Source organism: Varroa jacobsoni, unplaced genomic scaffold, assembly GCF_002532875.2.
Source record: "Varroa jacobsoni isolate VJ856 unplaced genomic scaffold, vjacob_1.0 scaffold_1332, whole genome shotgun sequence".
Classification (NCBI taxonomy): Eukaryota; Metazoa; Arthropoda; class Arachnida; order Mesostigmata; family Varroidae; genus Varroa; species Varroa jacobsoni.
The window spans coordinates 41726-53968 of NW_019214234.1; the positions used below are offsets into that span (position 1 = coordinate 41726).

The 12243-nt window shown below is 41.0% G+C and overlaps 1 protein-coding gene across 1 annotated transcript in view; it reads right to left on the reverse strand.

Annotated features, from left to right (window-relative positions):
- Positions 1 to 3067: 3067 nt before the first annotated feature.
- LOC111268937 (SH3 domain-containing kinase-binding protein 1) overlaps positions 3068 to 12243 on the reverse strand; it is a 40044-nt gene continuing 30868 nt past the window's right edge. Inside the window, exons 5-9 of the mRNA XM_022848187.2 lie at positions 11394 to 11567; positions 10620 to 10964; positions 10076 to 10245; positions 9251 to 9391; positions 3068 to 7634 (exon numbers count right to left, since the gene is read on the reverse strand). Of these exons, the coding sequence (XP_022703922.1) occupies positions 7620 to 7634; positions 9251 to 9391; positions 10076 to 10245; positions 10620 to 10964; positions 11394 to 11567 (845 nt within the window). The 3' untranslated portion in view covers positions 3068 to 7619. The remainder of the gene's footprint in view (positions 7635 to 9250; positions 9392 to 10075; positions 10246 to 10619; positions 10965 to 11393; positions 11568 to 12243) is intronic.

A 12243-nucleotide genomic window follows, 5' to 3' on the forward strand; every position in this document is an offset into this window, starting at 1 on the left:
TTTCATTAACCCGAATACAGGTGCTCCTGATCCAGACAATCTGATGCATCCAAGTATTGTATCATTCTCTATATATTCTGAACATATAATTCATAGCAGACCTGTGGTTTGAAGTCTGGGAGAAAGAGAAACTACCGAGGGCATGCGTAACACAATAAAGCCAGTGATAACAGCCGGCAGAAGTTGAATATATATATATATATATATATATATATATATATATATATATGAAATTGAGTATATACTATGTGTAAAATATGACTTGATCTTCGTACTTAGTAGTCTTTGCAAAGACAACGCAGTGTCAGATGGGGTACTATAGTTGAACTCCATGACAATTGTTGTGATGTGTCGAACTTTATATTTGTCAAGACGTATGTACACAGTGTCTTAAACAGCATAAAACTATCGTTGTCTTTTGATCTCATACGAGCCCAGTTTAACGAACGAAACTCGTAGGCTCGTAGCTGCGATGTGAGCCTTCAATACGAACAAAACGAGACAGACTAATGCGCTGTGGGTCACTAAGGACAGCTAAGTTAGATAAACAGATAGAAAAACAAACAGACAAGTTTTATCTTTTTTTTTTTTTCTCTAGTTTTTAAGGATCTGTCCTGGTGATCAAATGGTGAGTTAACCCCCCGAAGGCAACGGAGCAATTGCACACAGTTTTCGTAAATGCTCGCGCCTAATCCTAAAGAAACATTATTGTTTTTCGTGTAACATTACACTGTATCAGAACAATTTCAGAGCTAAGCTTAATCTTGTTTTTAAACGATAAGCAATTTTAAACAATAACGAATTATATCGTCACAATAAAGTGTGTGGGCATATAAAAAAGCGAAACTTAGTTTTTAATTTAAGTAACGGGTATTTCTGAAAAAATAACAACCAACTGCCTTTCGACCTAAATAGTGTAAAAAAAAATGTTCTTTTTAAAAAACGAATTATGTCAAATCACCAATATATATTTATCGAAATAATACTGATTGTTCTTTTAAGTAGATAGCTTTCAAGCTACATATCTCAGATACTATGAACGTCGGTCGTGTTGGTGTCATCTGAAAGAAACTTATCCGATATGAACGATGCTTCTCGTAATGGGCAACCAGTTATAGGAAAGGCTAATGAGACTGTGAAAGTTGAGCAAGACCGGCACGTCAGTATCCTTGACATCGCTAAGGAACTTAACATCAGGTCTTCAAAAAGTTCAACACCATTCCAACAAAACTGGCTCCAAAAAAAAGGTGGTCCAATTTATGACAAGTCTGGGCTGTATCATGTGTTTGACGGGACTGCAATGGAAAGGTGGACTATGAGTTGCTGCCGCGTGGCAAGCGATTGACTCGGACCTTTACTCTAATATGATTACAACAGGCCATTGAAAAAATCCATCAAAGCTGGTAAACAAAAAATAAAGCATTGCCGCTTACCATGACAGTGATGCCAGACTACAGGGGTCCTTAGGCAAACATCGAGGGAGCATGGAAAATTTCAATGCATCCGCGGTATATTTTGGCTTTTCCACTACTCATTTATCTATTTCGGTTTTTGCATAACTCCGTTAATGATGCTGTTAGTCTGGCAAAGATCATCCGTCAAAATTTTTCTTTAATGGTATTGTTCTAAAAAGTTGTGTTTAAAATAGCAAATGTATTTTTTTCAACTTCAACTTAAAAACGGTCACGATTGTGTATATATATATATATATATATATATGTATACATATATATAAATGTCAACCTTGAAAAGAAGGCACTCAACGCTTTGAGAGTTCTCATTATCGATACGTTAAAAAACAGCATGAGGGTAAAATGCAGCAGAAAAAAAAATCATCTCTTTTGGCCCATCCTATATATATATGATCTTTGGTATTGTATAAATTTTATTTGCGTATACGTTCTTTAATCCAATCCGCTACCGCCTTCAAAACGCTATTAAAAAATGTATAAAATAGAGCTTTACATATTTAATATGCAAATTTCTGCTTCGTCCTTAATTTCGCTCCTGCTTATCTCGTTCCCAATGTTTAAAATAATGATAATAATAATAAAGGTCGCTTGTATATGGGACCAACTATTTACCGCACCTTTTTAGTAACTTCGGGTGTTGTAAATCGGTCGCGCCACAGTGTCGCTTTTCGCATCCGAGATCGTAAGGTTTACCGAAAAATGTGAGTGCGCAATCTCTTCATAACTACGTTACGGCCATTGGACTGTTGTTTCCTGCTACGGTCTTCAGGTATCGACATACATTTTTGAAATTACTAGAAGAAAGGGAACTCATCCGACTTACTATAAACCCATCTAATCTTTGTCGCTATCAAAAAGAGGTTCTAGATTTTCTCTCCATGTAGAAAAAAGAAATAGCTAGTAAGATCTCTGAAGCCGTAGCATTTCAAGTAAATTACAATCGTCAGAAATAGATAGAAAAAATCTAGTGTGTACTCCCTGCATATATGAACCCCATTAGCCGAGATGGGATTGAGAAGTGACCGTATAGTGCGAAAGCAAAGATAATAGAAACGTACCATTTAAAGAGACATTTACCAAACTATAAGCATTTCTTTGAGCGCTTGAACCTATTTCGAACCTGTCTGCAAACCCTTAAAGCGATATTTTCTGTTTTCAAATTTAGCTAGCTAGCTAGCTGCTTCCAATTACTTTACTAGTAGTCACTACGTCCGTTGCACGATAAACGTCCAGTAGAAGGTTAAAGCTCATCGAGCTCACCCACGTAGAAACTCTTTCAAAGGCACAAGCGGTTAGCAGGCACTTTTTTAGGCGCAAGCCGGCTGAAGTCAGCCAAGCTTCTGCTTTGTATCTGGTAAGACGCCTTCGTTCAATGCTATAGGCCAATCGCCTGCATGTTCCTTACATGCAGCCACTTGTCCTATAGAGCAGATCGAGGTTTGCGTGGCTATTTTCAAAACGATAAAATCTACGAGGAATTACTCCTCGAGTTTAACGGTATCACTAAATGAACAAAAACAATAATCCTCCTCGCTGAGAAATAAACACGTCAATTGAGTATCATTGTTAGAAGTAGCAAACGAAAACACACCATCTGGTGCAAATAAAATACAGCAATATTTATTATCATCGTTATTGTTATCTTCGCGATCACCATTATAATCATCGTTATCGTCAATCACGATAATTATCTGTAATGCTTCATCATAATGATAATGGTAATCGTTCTCTCGTCGTTTTTTCCCATAGCATTTTGTAGGAGCCATCTGGTGTGTATTTAGTTCCCATTATCTAGTCTCTGTGTGTGTGTGTGTGTGTGTGTGTGTGTGTGTGTGTGTGTGTGTGTGTGTGTGTGTGTGTGTGTGTGTGTGTGTATGTGTATTGTCGTGTATCTGTGTACGGTTGCGCGTGCCTTTTGGCTAGGCTTGATGATTTGATCGTTGTTTTTTGCGGGAGTTTTTCTCTCTTAAGTAAAACAGTCCTATAGTTCGACCTAACTTATTTCGCAGCGGCGTACCAAGATGACAAGCAACATATGATTTAACTTTCTATTATGATCTGTTCTACTGTATTTTGTCCGTCTAATTTTTTTTGATCAAGTTCTTTTGTACACTATATTTCAATCAATAATATATTGGTGGTAAATATGTACATTTGTTACATAACGATTGTAATTTGGCGTGAGTTAATGCTAATAGTTTTTTTTTTTTTACCTTACTTTCCCTCAAACTCTAGATGCTATTCAATGGTGACTCGTTGCGTAATTTATCTATATTTCGTTGTTGCCTGTTCGACGCTCGGAATAAACCATCCCTAACTGAAGGCCGGACACCATCCTTGTATTATTCGCTGTTTACTTGTACCTGCCCGTCCCTTGTTCAATCCAATCTTTTCTCGCAGTCTACATTATCTTCCTACGAAGAACGACGCTTCATCTGTACCAGCACGACGCCACACGTCTCGACGATCATCTATTATCCTTCTAGTGAGTCGCATACATGTATCTACCACCATTCTCGCGTATCGTTTCGCCATTATCCTAGCGTACGCTACCAAACATGCCTCTGTTCACGCTAATTGAAATTTTTTTCCCAATTTTGCTGTGGCTTTCTGTTGTCGTCTCATATCCATTTCACCGTTGACACATCGTTAGCCATGCCAATTGCGTACCAATAGCCGTTCTAGTTATCTAATAGTATATCATAATTATCTGTCCGCATTCAATAGCCAGCTATCCAGTACTTTCTAGCGTGACCAGTTATGTCCTGTTGAGGCGCGGGCACCTTCCGCCAGCGTACAGGCAAGTGAACACGTTACATTATTATTATTTACGAAGTGTTTGGCATCTTTGTGTGAATTTGCATACTCGTATTCATATACTAATGGTGAATTGGTTCGCCCAAAGCACAGCTGGGGCAATGGCGACAATGGGACGATTGTTCGAATTTTCCGCGTACATCCAGAGGTCGTCAGGCCTCAAAAGCTTTCTGAAAGCGATTAAACAACGTCATTCTTGCCCGTCTCTTTCGTTATCGATCACCGAGTGCATCTGTATGTGTGTGTTTGTGTGTATCGGTGTCTCTCTTTATGCGAACGCATGTTTGCTCGACTGTGTTTACAACATAAGTTGAGACATTTCGAAAGCAGCACTAGTTATTGTTGCACAGCCAATTTCGGTGATAAACAGAGTGTCCTAATTATAGACAGTTCGACGTGGGACGACCATTCCTCGCCTTTTCAGCGATATCGAGAGTTAAATTTCTTCCTTTTTCTTTTTTCTAGACTTTCACAATCTATATACACAATACCTGTCAGTACCTAAGATGCGATGGCTGATTTCTTAAGCAGGTTCTGTGGCTCCCCTTAATTCTGTTTGCTTCTCACTGCGACCTTCGTCATATCGAACGAACAAACAAATGACGCTTAAAGACGCGGAAGTGTCGTCTCGTTCAAGTTCGATTTCCCCTATATCCCGTTAGCCATACGTTGTATATAAATACTCCTCTTGCATGCTGTTGTACGGGAAATTTACAACTGCTGTGTGTAATTTTGTGTATCTGTGCTTTTTATCTCTGTCTAGTTGTTTTCATATCTAGCCATGCAGTTACATTTGTTAACCTAACCTCACCAGTGACCGCATAGTTGCGTACGTTTTCTACTTTACCTGTTTCTTTATTTGCCCGTAGCTGGGTGGTAATCTAGCGGCAACATCTGTCTACATGAGTGATTTCTTTGTCGGTTTCCGTATATTTTTGCGAACTCTCGTATATCCTTTTTTTTTTTGTAGTATTGTCGTAATATCGACTATCTGATGTTGTCAGTATATCCGCCGTTACAGAGCTGAAATATGGCCAACAACAGATCCGCTACATGGCGATCTAACAACACTTTGATCATCGTAGCCTCACGTATTTAATTCTATTTATATTAGAATTACCCTTATAGACGATTGAGTCCTGCTCGATGATTGTTAACGTTTTCCTAGTATTTCCTTTTTCAAATCGGCCAAACAGACAATGATGTTAGTTTATGGCCTACACACATTTCAAACTTGCGCAGCCCATATCAACATAGCTAAGAATCTCATCTGTCTTTATATCGCGCGCGAACATTCAACGGATTTATCCTCTAAATATCTATGGTGATTCTCCCCCCTCCCCCCGCCATATCTCTCTCTCTCTCTCTCACACACACAAACGCTTTCGCTCTCTCTCTCTCTCGCTTGGAATTGACACACTTGTGTACATAAAACATGTTATTATGGATTGTTTATGTTGGTCATATAAAGCGATGAGGCATCAATTATCTTTATGGAATACGGCTCGTGTCATGTTTACCATCTTCTGAACACCCCCAGAGACGCATGTGTCGTTCTGAAGGATTGGTAGACTACAATCAGTCATACTCACACTGATGAATACTGTATAGAGAAGTAACTGGGCATTATTGTTGCCTAGAAGTCTAGTAATAATCAAAGTTTGTCTAAACAAGCTCTTTGTAAATCTCGAGCCATACAAGTTTATAGACACGGGTCTCCTCTATGATGTTTGTAGGTGTGCGACGGTGTATGTTTATATATATATATGTAGCTCATTATGTATATCATCGCGCGGCTAATTGTGAATGAGGTTTCCTGACGTAACCGATTCCACGCAATCCTTTGTCCATACCGCCTTTCTGGCTTTCCCACGTGAACTATTTGTTTCCTATGTGACATGTGACGTGTGCTGTTATCAGTCGCAAAGGTGATTTTGTTCTTTTTTTTCTTTTGTATTGTTGTCTCATCATCGTATCTTTTTTTTTGCTCCCTATTTGAAATCCTTTTATTTAGTCAATCGTCTGTGAAAAACTCGCTGCGTTTTAGATGATAAAACAATGTCTGTAGTAATACATCAACGCTTCAACATGTGTCCCGTTGAATCTTCATTCTGTATCCTGTTGCGGAAAGGCCAAACGACACGGGTACGACTGTGCAGCGCACGTTGAGGACCCTTTATATTCGTTACTTCATGCGATGTACGAGCCACCCTTCAGCGACATCGTTCAGTGGCTGCTACCTCCCCATCCTCAATTCGCTACATCGTTAGTCACTACTAATGTTTGACAATCCATTGTTATTATCGTCATTCGGCTATATGTGTAGTCATAATGCTACTTATAAGTTAGATTATAAATCTTAGTAAGTCTCGTTATCGCCCCACGAAATCGCGCGTACCCTTTTTTTTTTTTTACTAGACATCGCATCAAGTACTGTCATGTATGCGACTACATATAGGCATTTTCCTTTGTCTTATGTTTTCCGCTAGAATGCACCCCCTTGTACGTAGAAAATACGTTACCCCAATCAAAATCGCTTGATCTGCTCTGACCCAGGTTAAACATTGTTCCGCTATTTCCGTCACTTGAATATATTACCGCATGAATGATGATAAATGTCAAACGAGCAAACAAACTATTCGGCCTAACGTTTTCGGTCTAAAAGGCTTGCCCGAATAGATTGATATACTGCTGTTAGGTGATCGTTGCAAAGTAAGTAACTTATTTCAATGTCTTTTTTGTATTCATTGTATCGGTCAGATTCCCTGCTCAGCTCTATCGCAACAATTCAAGCACCGAGGCCATTAACAGCAGTAAATTGATGATGTCTGATGGCGCTCGGAAATATTTGGAGTCCCCGCGCTTTTTGACTCGACTCGCGCATGTGCACATCTTGCATGGTGTGAAGCGTTATCTGATTCCACCACGGCTGTGGGGCAAACCTCTCGTACGGCTGACTTTCGGATCAAGGGAGTGTCAATCTAATAGGTGGGTGGGTGGTTGGGAGGGGTCAGGGGGGCAACTTTCTAAAAACACTGAACACAAGTTATGCACACAACACTAAGGGACTTCAAGAGTGCGTCTACAAAACACATACATGTTTATAACGAGCACTGATTAACTGAAATAAACAGAGAAGAAGAATTACGCCGTCTGTCGTATCAGTCTCGTGAACCCTTGAATCATCGGTGAAAGTTCGGCTAGCGGTCGATTTCGCGAAGAACGGTGTCTGTACTGACGTTGTGACGACCACGAAAGGCGTACCTTTTTGGCTGGCTAATAACAACCTCTGTGAGGTCCTTCGGACCACGATGAAGACTGCCGAGATGGCTATATCAATGCGGTCTGCAACGAAAACGCGAAACGGGTGCCGTTCAGGAAGGAAAACGTAAGGCATAAAATTGAATGTGCAGTTGTAGAAGTAAGGCAAACTCACAAGAGCAGCAGAACATAAATCTCAAGAGAAAATAAAATCGACATTCGACGCAGTCACATGAGACACATTAACATGAACGTCTATTGGCAACAAACCGATGCATGGCGCTTATAGATATCTTAGCTATTTAATTGAGTAGAAGTAGTTTATAAATAAATATGTCGTGTCAAAAACTCAAGACATAGGCAAATCACAATAGAACATAATTATTCAGGCGGGATAAGATGAAGAGAAGAGGACAAGCGCGGTGTTGCATAACTAGAGAAGGACGTGAGGCGTGCCGACAGTTACGGGCAAAGTAATAGCGCTCTATTAGGTACAGAATACTAAAAACTATACAAGGTATAGCTCAGCGCACTTCGTTATTAGCACTTTCCTAGTGCTTCGAAATAGAGAGTGAACAGGTGGCGCTGCGGTCGCCCTTCAATGAGGTTGATGTGAGGTAAAAGAGAGGAGACCGGAGCAGAAACATCCGGAAAGCGGACGAGAGTTAATTCGTTTTTACCTTCTACCATCATTATTACTAATATAACTACTACTGAATTTCTCTTCTACCGTCTCACATCCACTAAGTTCACTATGAATAAATTGTTGTACTGTTAGTTATGATCTATTTCGCTTTCCATCGTTAATTCTGCTCGACGGTACAAGCAAGTCTTGAAACTTTCGTTTGATCTAGCTTCATGATACGACCTGAATGGTCCTGGATAGCTGGTCGGTTTCGGGCATACCGCCGACACAAACCCACAGATGCGCCAATGCGACTCCATTCGTAAACACACGCAAATACACACAAGTTACAGTTCAAATGTTGTCTAAATATCTATCAACTTACTTTTCTGAAATGACTGCTTATCGATTTCAAGGATCTGTGTGTTATTTGTACGATTACTTTTTTCTTCGTTGTGCGTGCTAGTAAGGGCCTGCTTCGACGATACAACCGAAATCTCAATTTACGTTCACGGTCCTCCTTGAACGGCACCGCGTTCATGTATGTGTTAATTCGAACATTAAAATAAAAGCTGCGAATTCTATGGAGAATACGTCTTGGGCTTCGCATCCCTAATATCCGTTGTTGTGTGTCTCTTATATTAGTTTTTGTTATATTCCTCAAAGTTTACTGTAGGCTGATCTTGCAGAGCATGGTGGCTCTGGCCACCAAATGTCAGCCTAAGTGGAAATAATCAAATAAACTCAATATCAAATGCCTCCTGATGTATTATTGTCCTGAAGACTCCGGTTGCTGGTAACCAACGCAGGGCCTCGTCCCATACGGCATTAGAGAGCAATGAAGGTAAAAAATAAAGGATAGTCAGAAAAGCTGAGAGTAGACAGGTAGACAGAAGGGTATATGCGTGCCCAGATGTTATCAACGTCATCACCCAACCACGCAGTCATTGACACAATAGTATAAATAGGCAGTATCAGGCATCATCTGCTCGATTACGAGAAAATGACTCGAGATTATTAAGGCTGATCGATTTTTGTTTGATATCCGTATTCCTGCTGGCAGCTAGACAGTTACAGTGATTTTCTTGAGACGGTCGATTTCGACTTGCAGATTCATCCTCTGCTTCTTCTCCTCGTCCACCTCGTTCATGAGTTCGCGCACCATTTTCGAATAATGCGCCCTGGTCGCCTCCATTGTCTCCTGAAGCTGTTTCATCTGAAATGAACCGATAAATACAAAATGTAAATAGTACATTCACCCGTTCGACCAATGTACAGATAAGAATATGTTCTATGAAGTGCCCTAGATTCACGTACAGCAACCATGCATTGCATTTACCGAGAAGGGGTGTCTCCATGAGACATCAGTAAATTTATATTAGACGCTGACAGAGACGCCAGCCTTTCTGTACCGCTCTTGAACATAAACCAAATAATGGTGCAGGTTCTAACAATATTGAATTATGTACTGTCTAGACTAAAGGTTCCTTTGACATGATAGCTCTATAAGGACATTCGTTTTTGAAGAAATTGCCAAACGCACTGAACGTAACAGAGCAGATGCTAGACGCCCTCATGCACTATTTTTTTATAATAGGCGAACCTAGCAAGCAGAGGAGTAAACGGATTTTGTACCATCGATTTGTACTCGTCTGGGCGTGACTTTATCGCTTGAATACCGCACCACCACAATGCTATTCAGTATCAATGTTTAACCGTAAATTAATTACCTCTATATCCTTACGACTGCTAAAAATTGGTTTCGAAAATTACCTCACTCAACTAACTCGATCTGAACTTTTCTCGTAATACATGCCCCCTTAGACTGAAAGACCATTGTTACCTGCAAGTAGTACTACGATATACATATATATTGATAAGAAAGGCTGTATTTCTTTACCTGAATTACGATACTTGTATACTCGTCCCGGGACACGCAAGTCTCGCGCAGTTTTTTTACCTCGACGCGCAACTCCAAGACTTCCGCTTCCAACTTCTGCGCTATCTCGCTCGACAGAGTCGTCGAACAATTTCGAGCAGTAGAGTCTTCGTCCGTCCTGGCATCTATGTCTACAGCCAACGCACGATTAAGCACTAATTTAACACGGTATATTGATTTTTTAATATCCTTTAACACGGGTAAATCTCTCTAGATGTCTATAGAACTTCCATTTCGATAATACATTTCTCCTATAGATATACATCGTATATGTCATCAATAGAATCATAACAGCCTGCAAATGCTCATTGGTGTCCGTTGTGTGATAATAATTGGCGCTTACAATTGGATTGTACATCAAAGGGGCCTACTAGGAAGTACGATAGCATTGGTAATGCAAGAAGGTCCTTACCCGTAATAACTACTTATTCAGTGATAATACCGTGCGAAGTATAACAAAAACTTCTACTCACATATAGTAGCTAATTTTCTCAATGTTACTAACCATCTCTGCTGAGGCCAGCTAGCCTATGAGTAGTGATATTGGTGCTGCTAGCACTGCTGGTGCTACTCGTAGCCCCACTCGTCGTTGTTGACCCATTAGAGGGCTTACCAGCAAGGTTCACCACTTGCGATGGTCTGCCATTGGTGTCCATAAACTTCGACGATAGGTCCTTGATCGAGGTCCTTTTGCTACCGGCATCCGATTCGTGACCATTTAGTCCACTAATCGTTGAGTGGCCGTTGACGCTATGATGTCCGAGATGAACCACCGTGCTAGCAGGCCCTCCCAACGAGTCTCCATTAGCCTCGATGACTGAAGTTGCTTCCTTGTGTCCAGGAGGAGAACCTGAGCGTAGGCATATTGTATATTCACAAGTCGACACAGAGCGACATCACATTGAACAAACGTTTTCAGTTACCTTCCACATTGCATCTACCTGCTATTTTCACCACACACACGTGAAACATGTGATCATTGTCAGTCACTGATTGTTCACGCAAATGATGACAAAGTTGCAGAGATTATTGCGCGCATAGCGGCTACAGAACTGAACTAAGTGAGTCTTTCTATAGTGTAATATTACGACGTAGGAGGAACTGATACGTGGAATTCATCCTACTAAATGGAATACTTTCTGACATAATGTCATCGTCTGCTGGCTTCAGAAAGGTCCCCATGATCGATGTCTATCATACGTCGAAACTCGTTCGACATTAGTTTCTAATAAATTATAGTTTTACTACAATAATTAGGTGAACTAATGTGCCAACTGACCAATGTGTGATGGGGGTCTCCTTGCGGGCGGTCGTGCCCTATCAGCCGTGGGATGTTTGAGCCGTGCTTCACTGCTCTCTATGCTGTCGAGAGCGCTTGCATCGTCGGACGTTCCGCTGGCGGATGACGACGCCCCCGCTGCTCCTGATACCGTGGCCGACGTCAGGGGCGATTCTGAAGTTGGTTCATCATGTGGAGGGTAAGCAGGTGAAGAGCACGAGGGTTTGGTTAGTCGTCGGGCTAATCTGTGCCACAAAGCTTCCATTCTGTATTGGCACGATTGACAGTGTCATCAATCAATATACCTAACACCGTACAAGCCCTACGGATCAGCTCTGTGGGCATGGCATCCTCAGTAGGCGCCGACCTAGGTTATGTTAGTCGAGCTAACTAAACTCTACTGGATTACGAATTATGCTGCATCTGTTATTTACCTATGCATTACGTGTCAGCGCACTACGTACGTGTTACTGTATGTGAGTAAATGTGTGGGATAAAATAGTGTAACATGGCGAACGATAAAGCGCTGTAGTGCGAAGTCAGTGGTGAGTACCTTGTATACCCTCATTGATACGTTTATTCCCCAGACGCAGGAATCGACGTTTCCAGTTTCGGGGACTTATACTGCCAGCGTTCATAGCAGCCGAGCTGGGACTGGTGCCAAATAACGAAGGAACGGTCTTCTGGGTTTGATGTGGTCGACGTTCAACCTGTATGTTATTATGTACAGTGAGGCGAGTTAAGGCGGCTAACACACGGCCCCAATAGTGTAACTAACGATTATATTATGCGAACGAGAATGACGCAAGTGGAATAGGCGACGACGGATAGCAACAGAGTACACTTACAT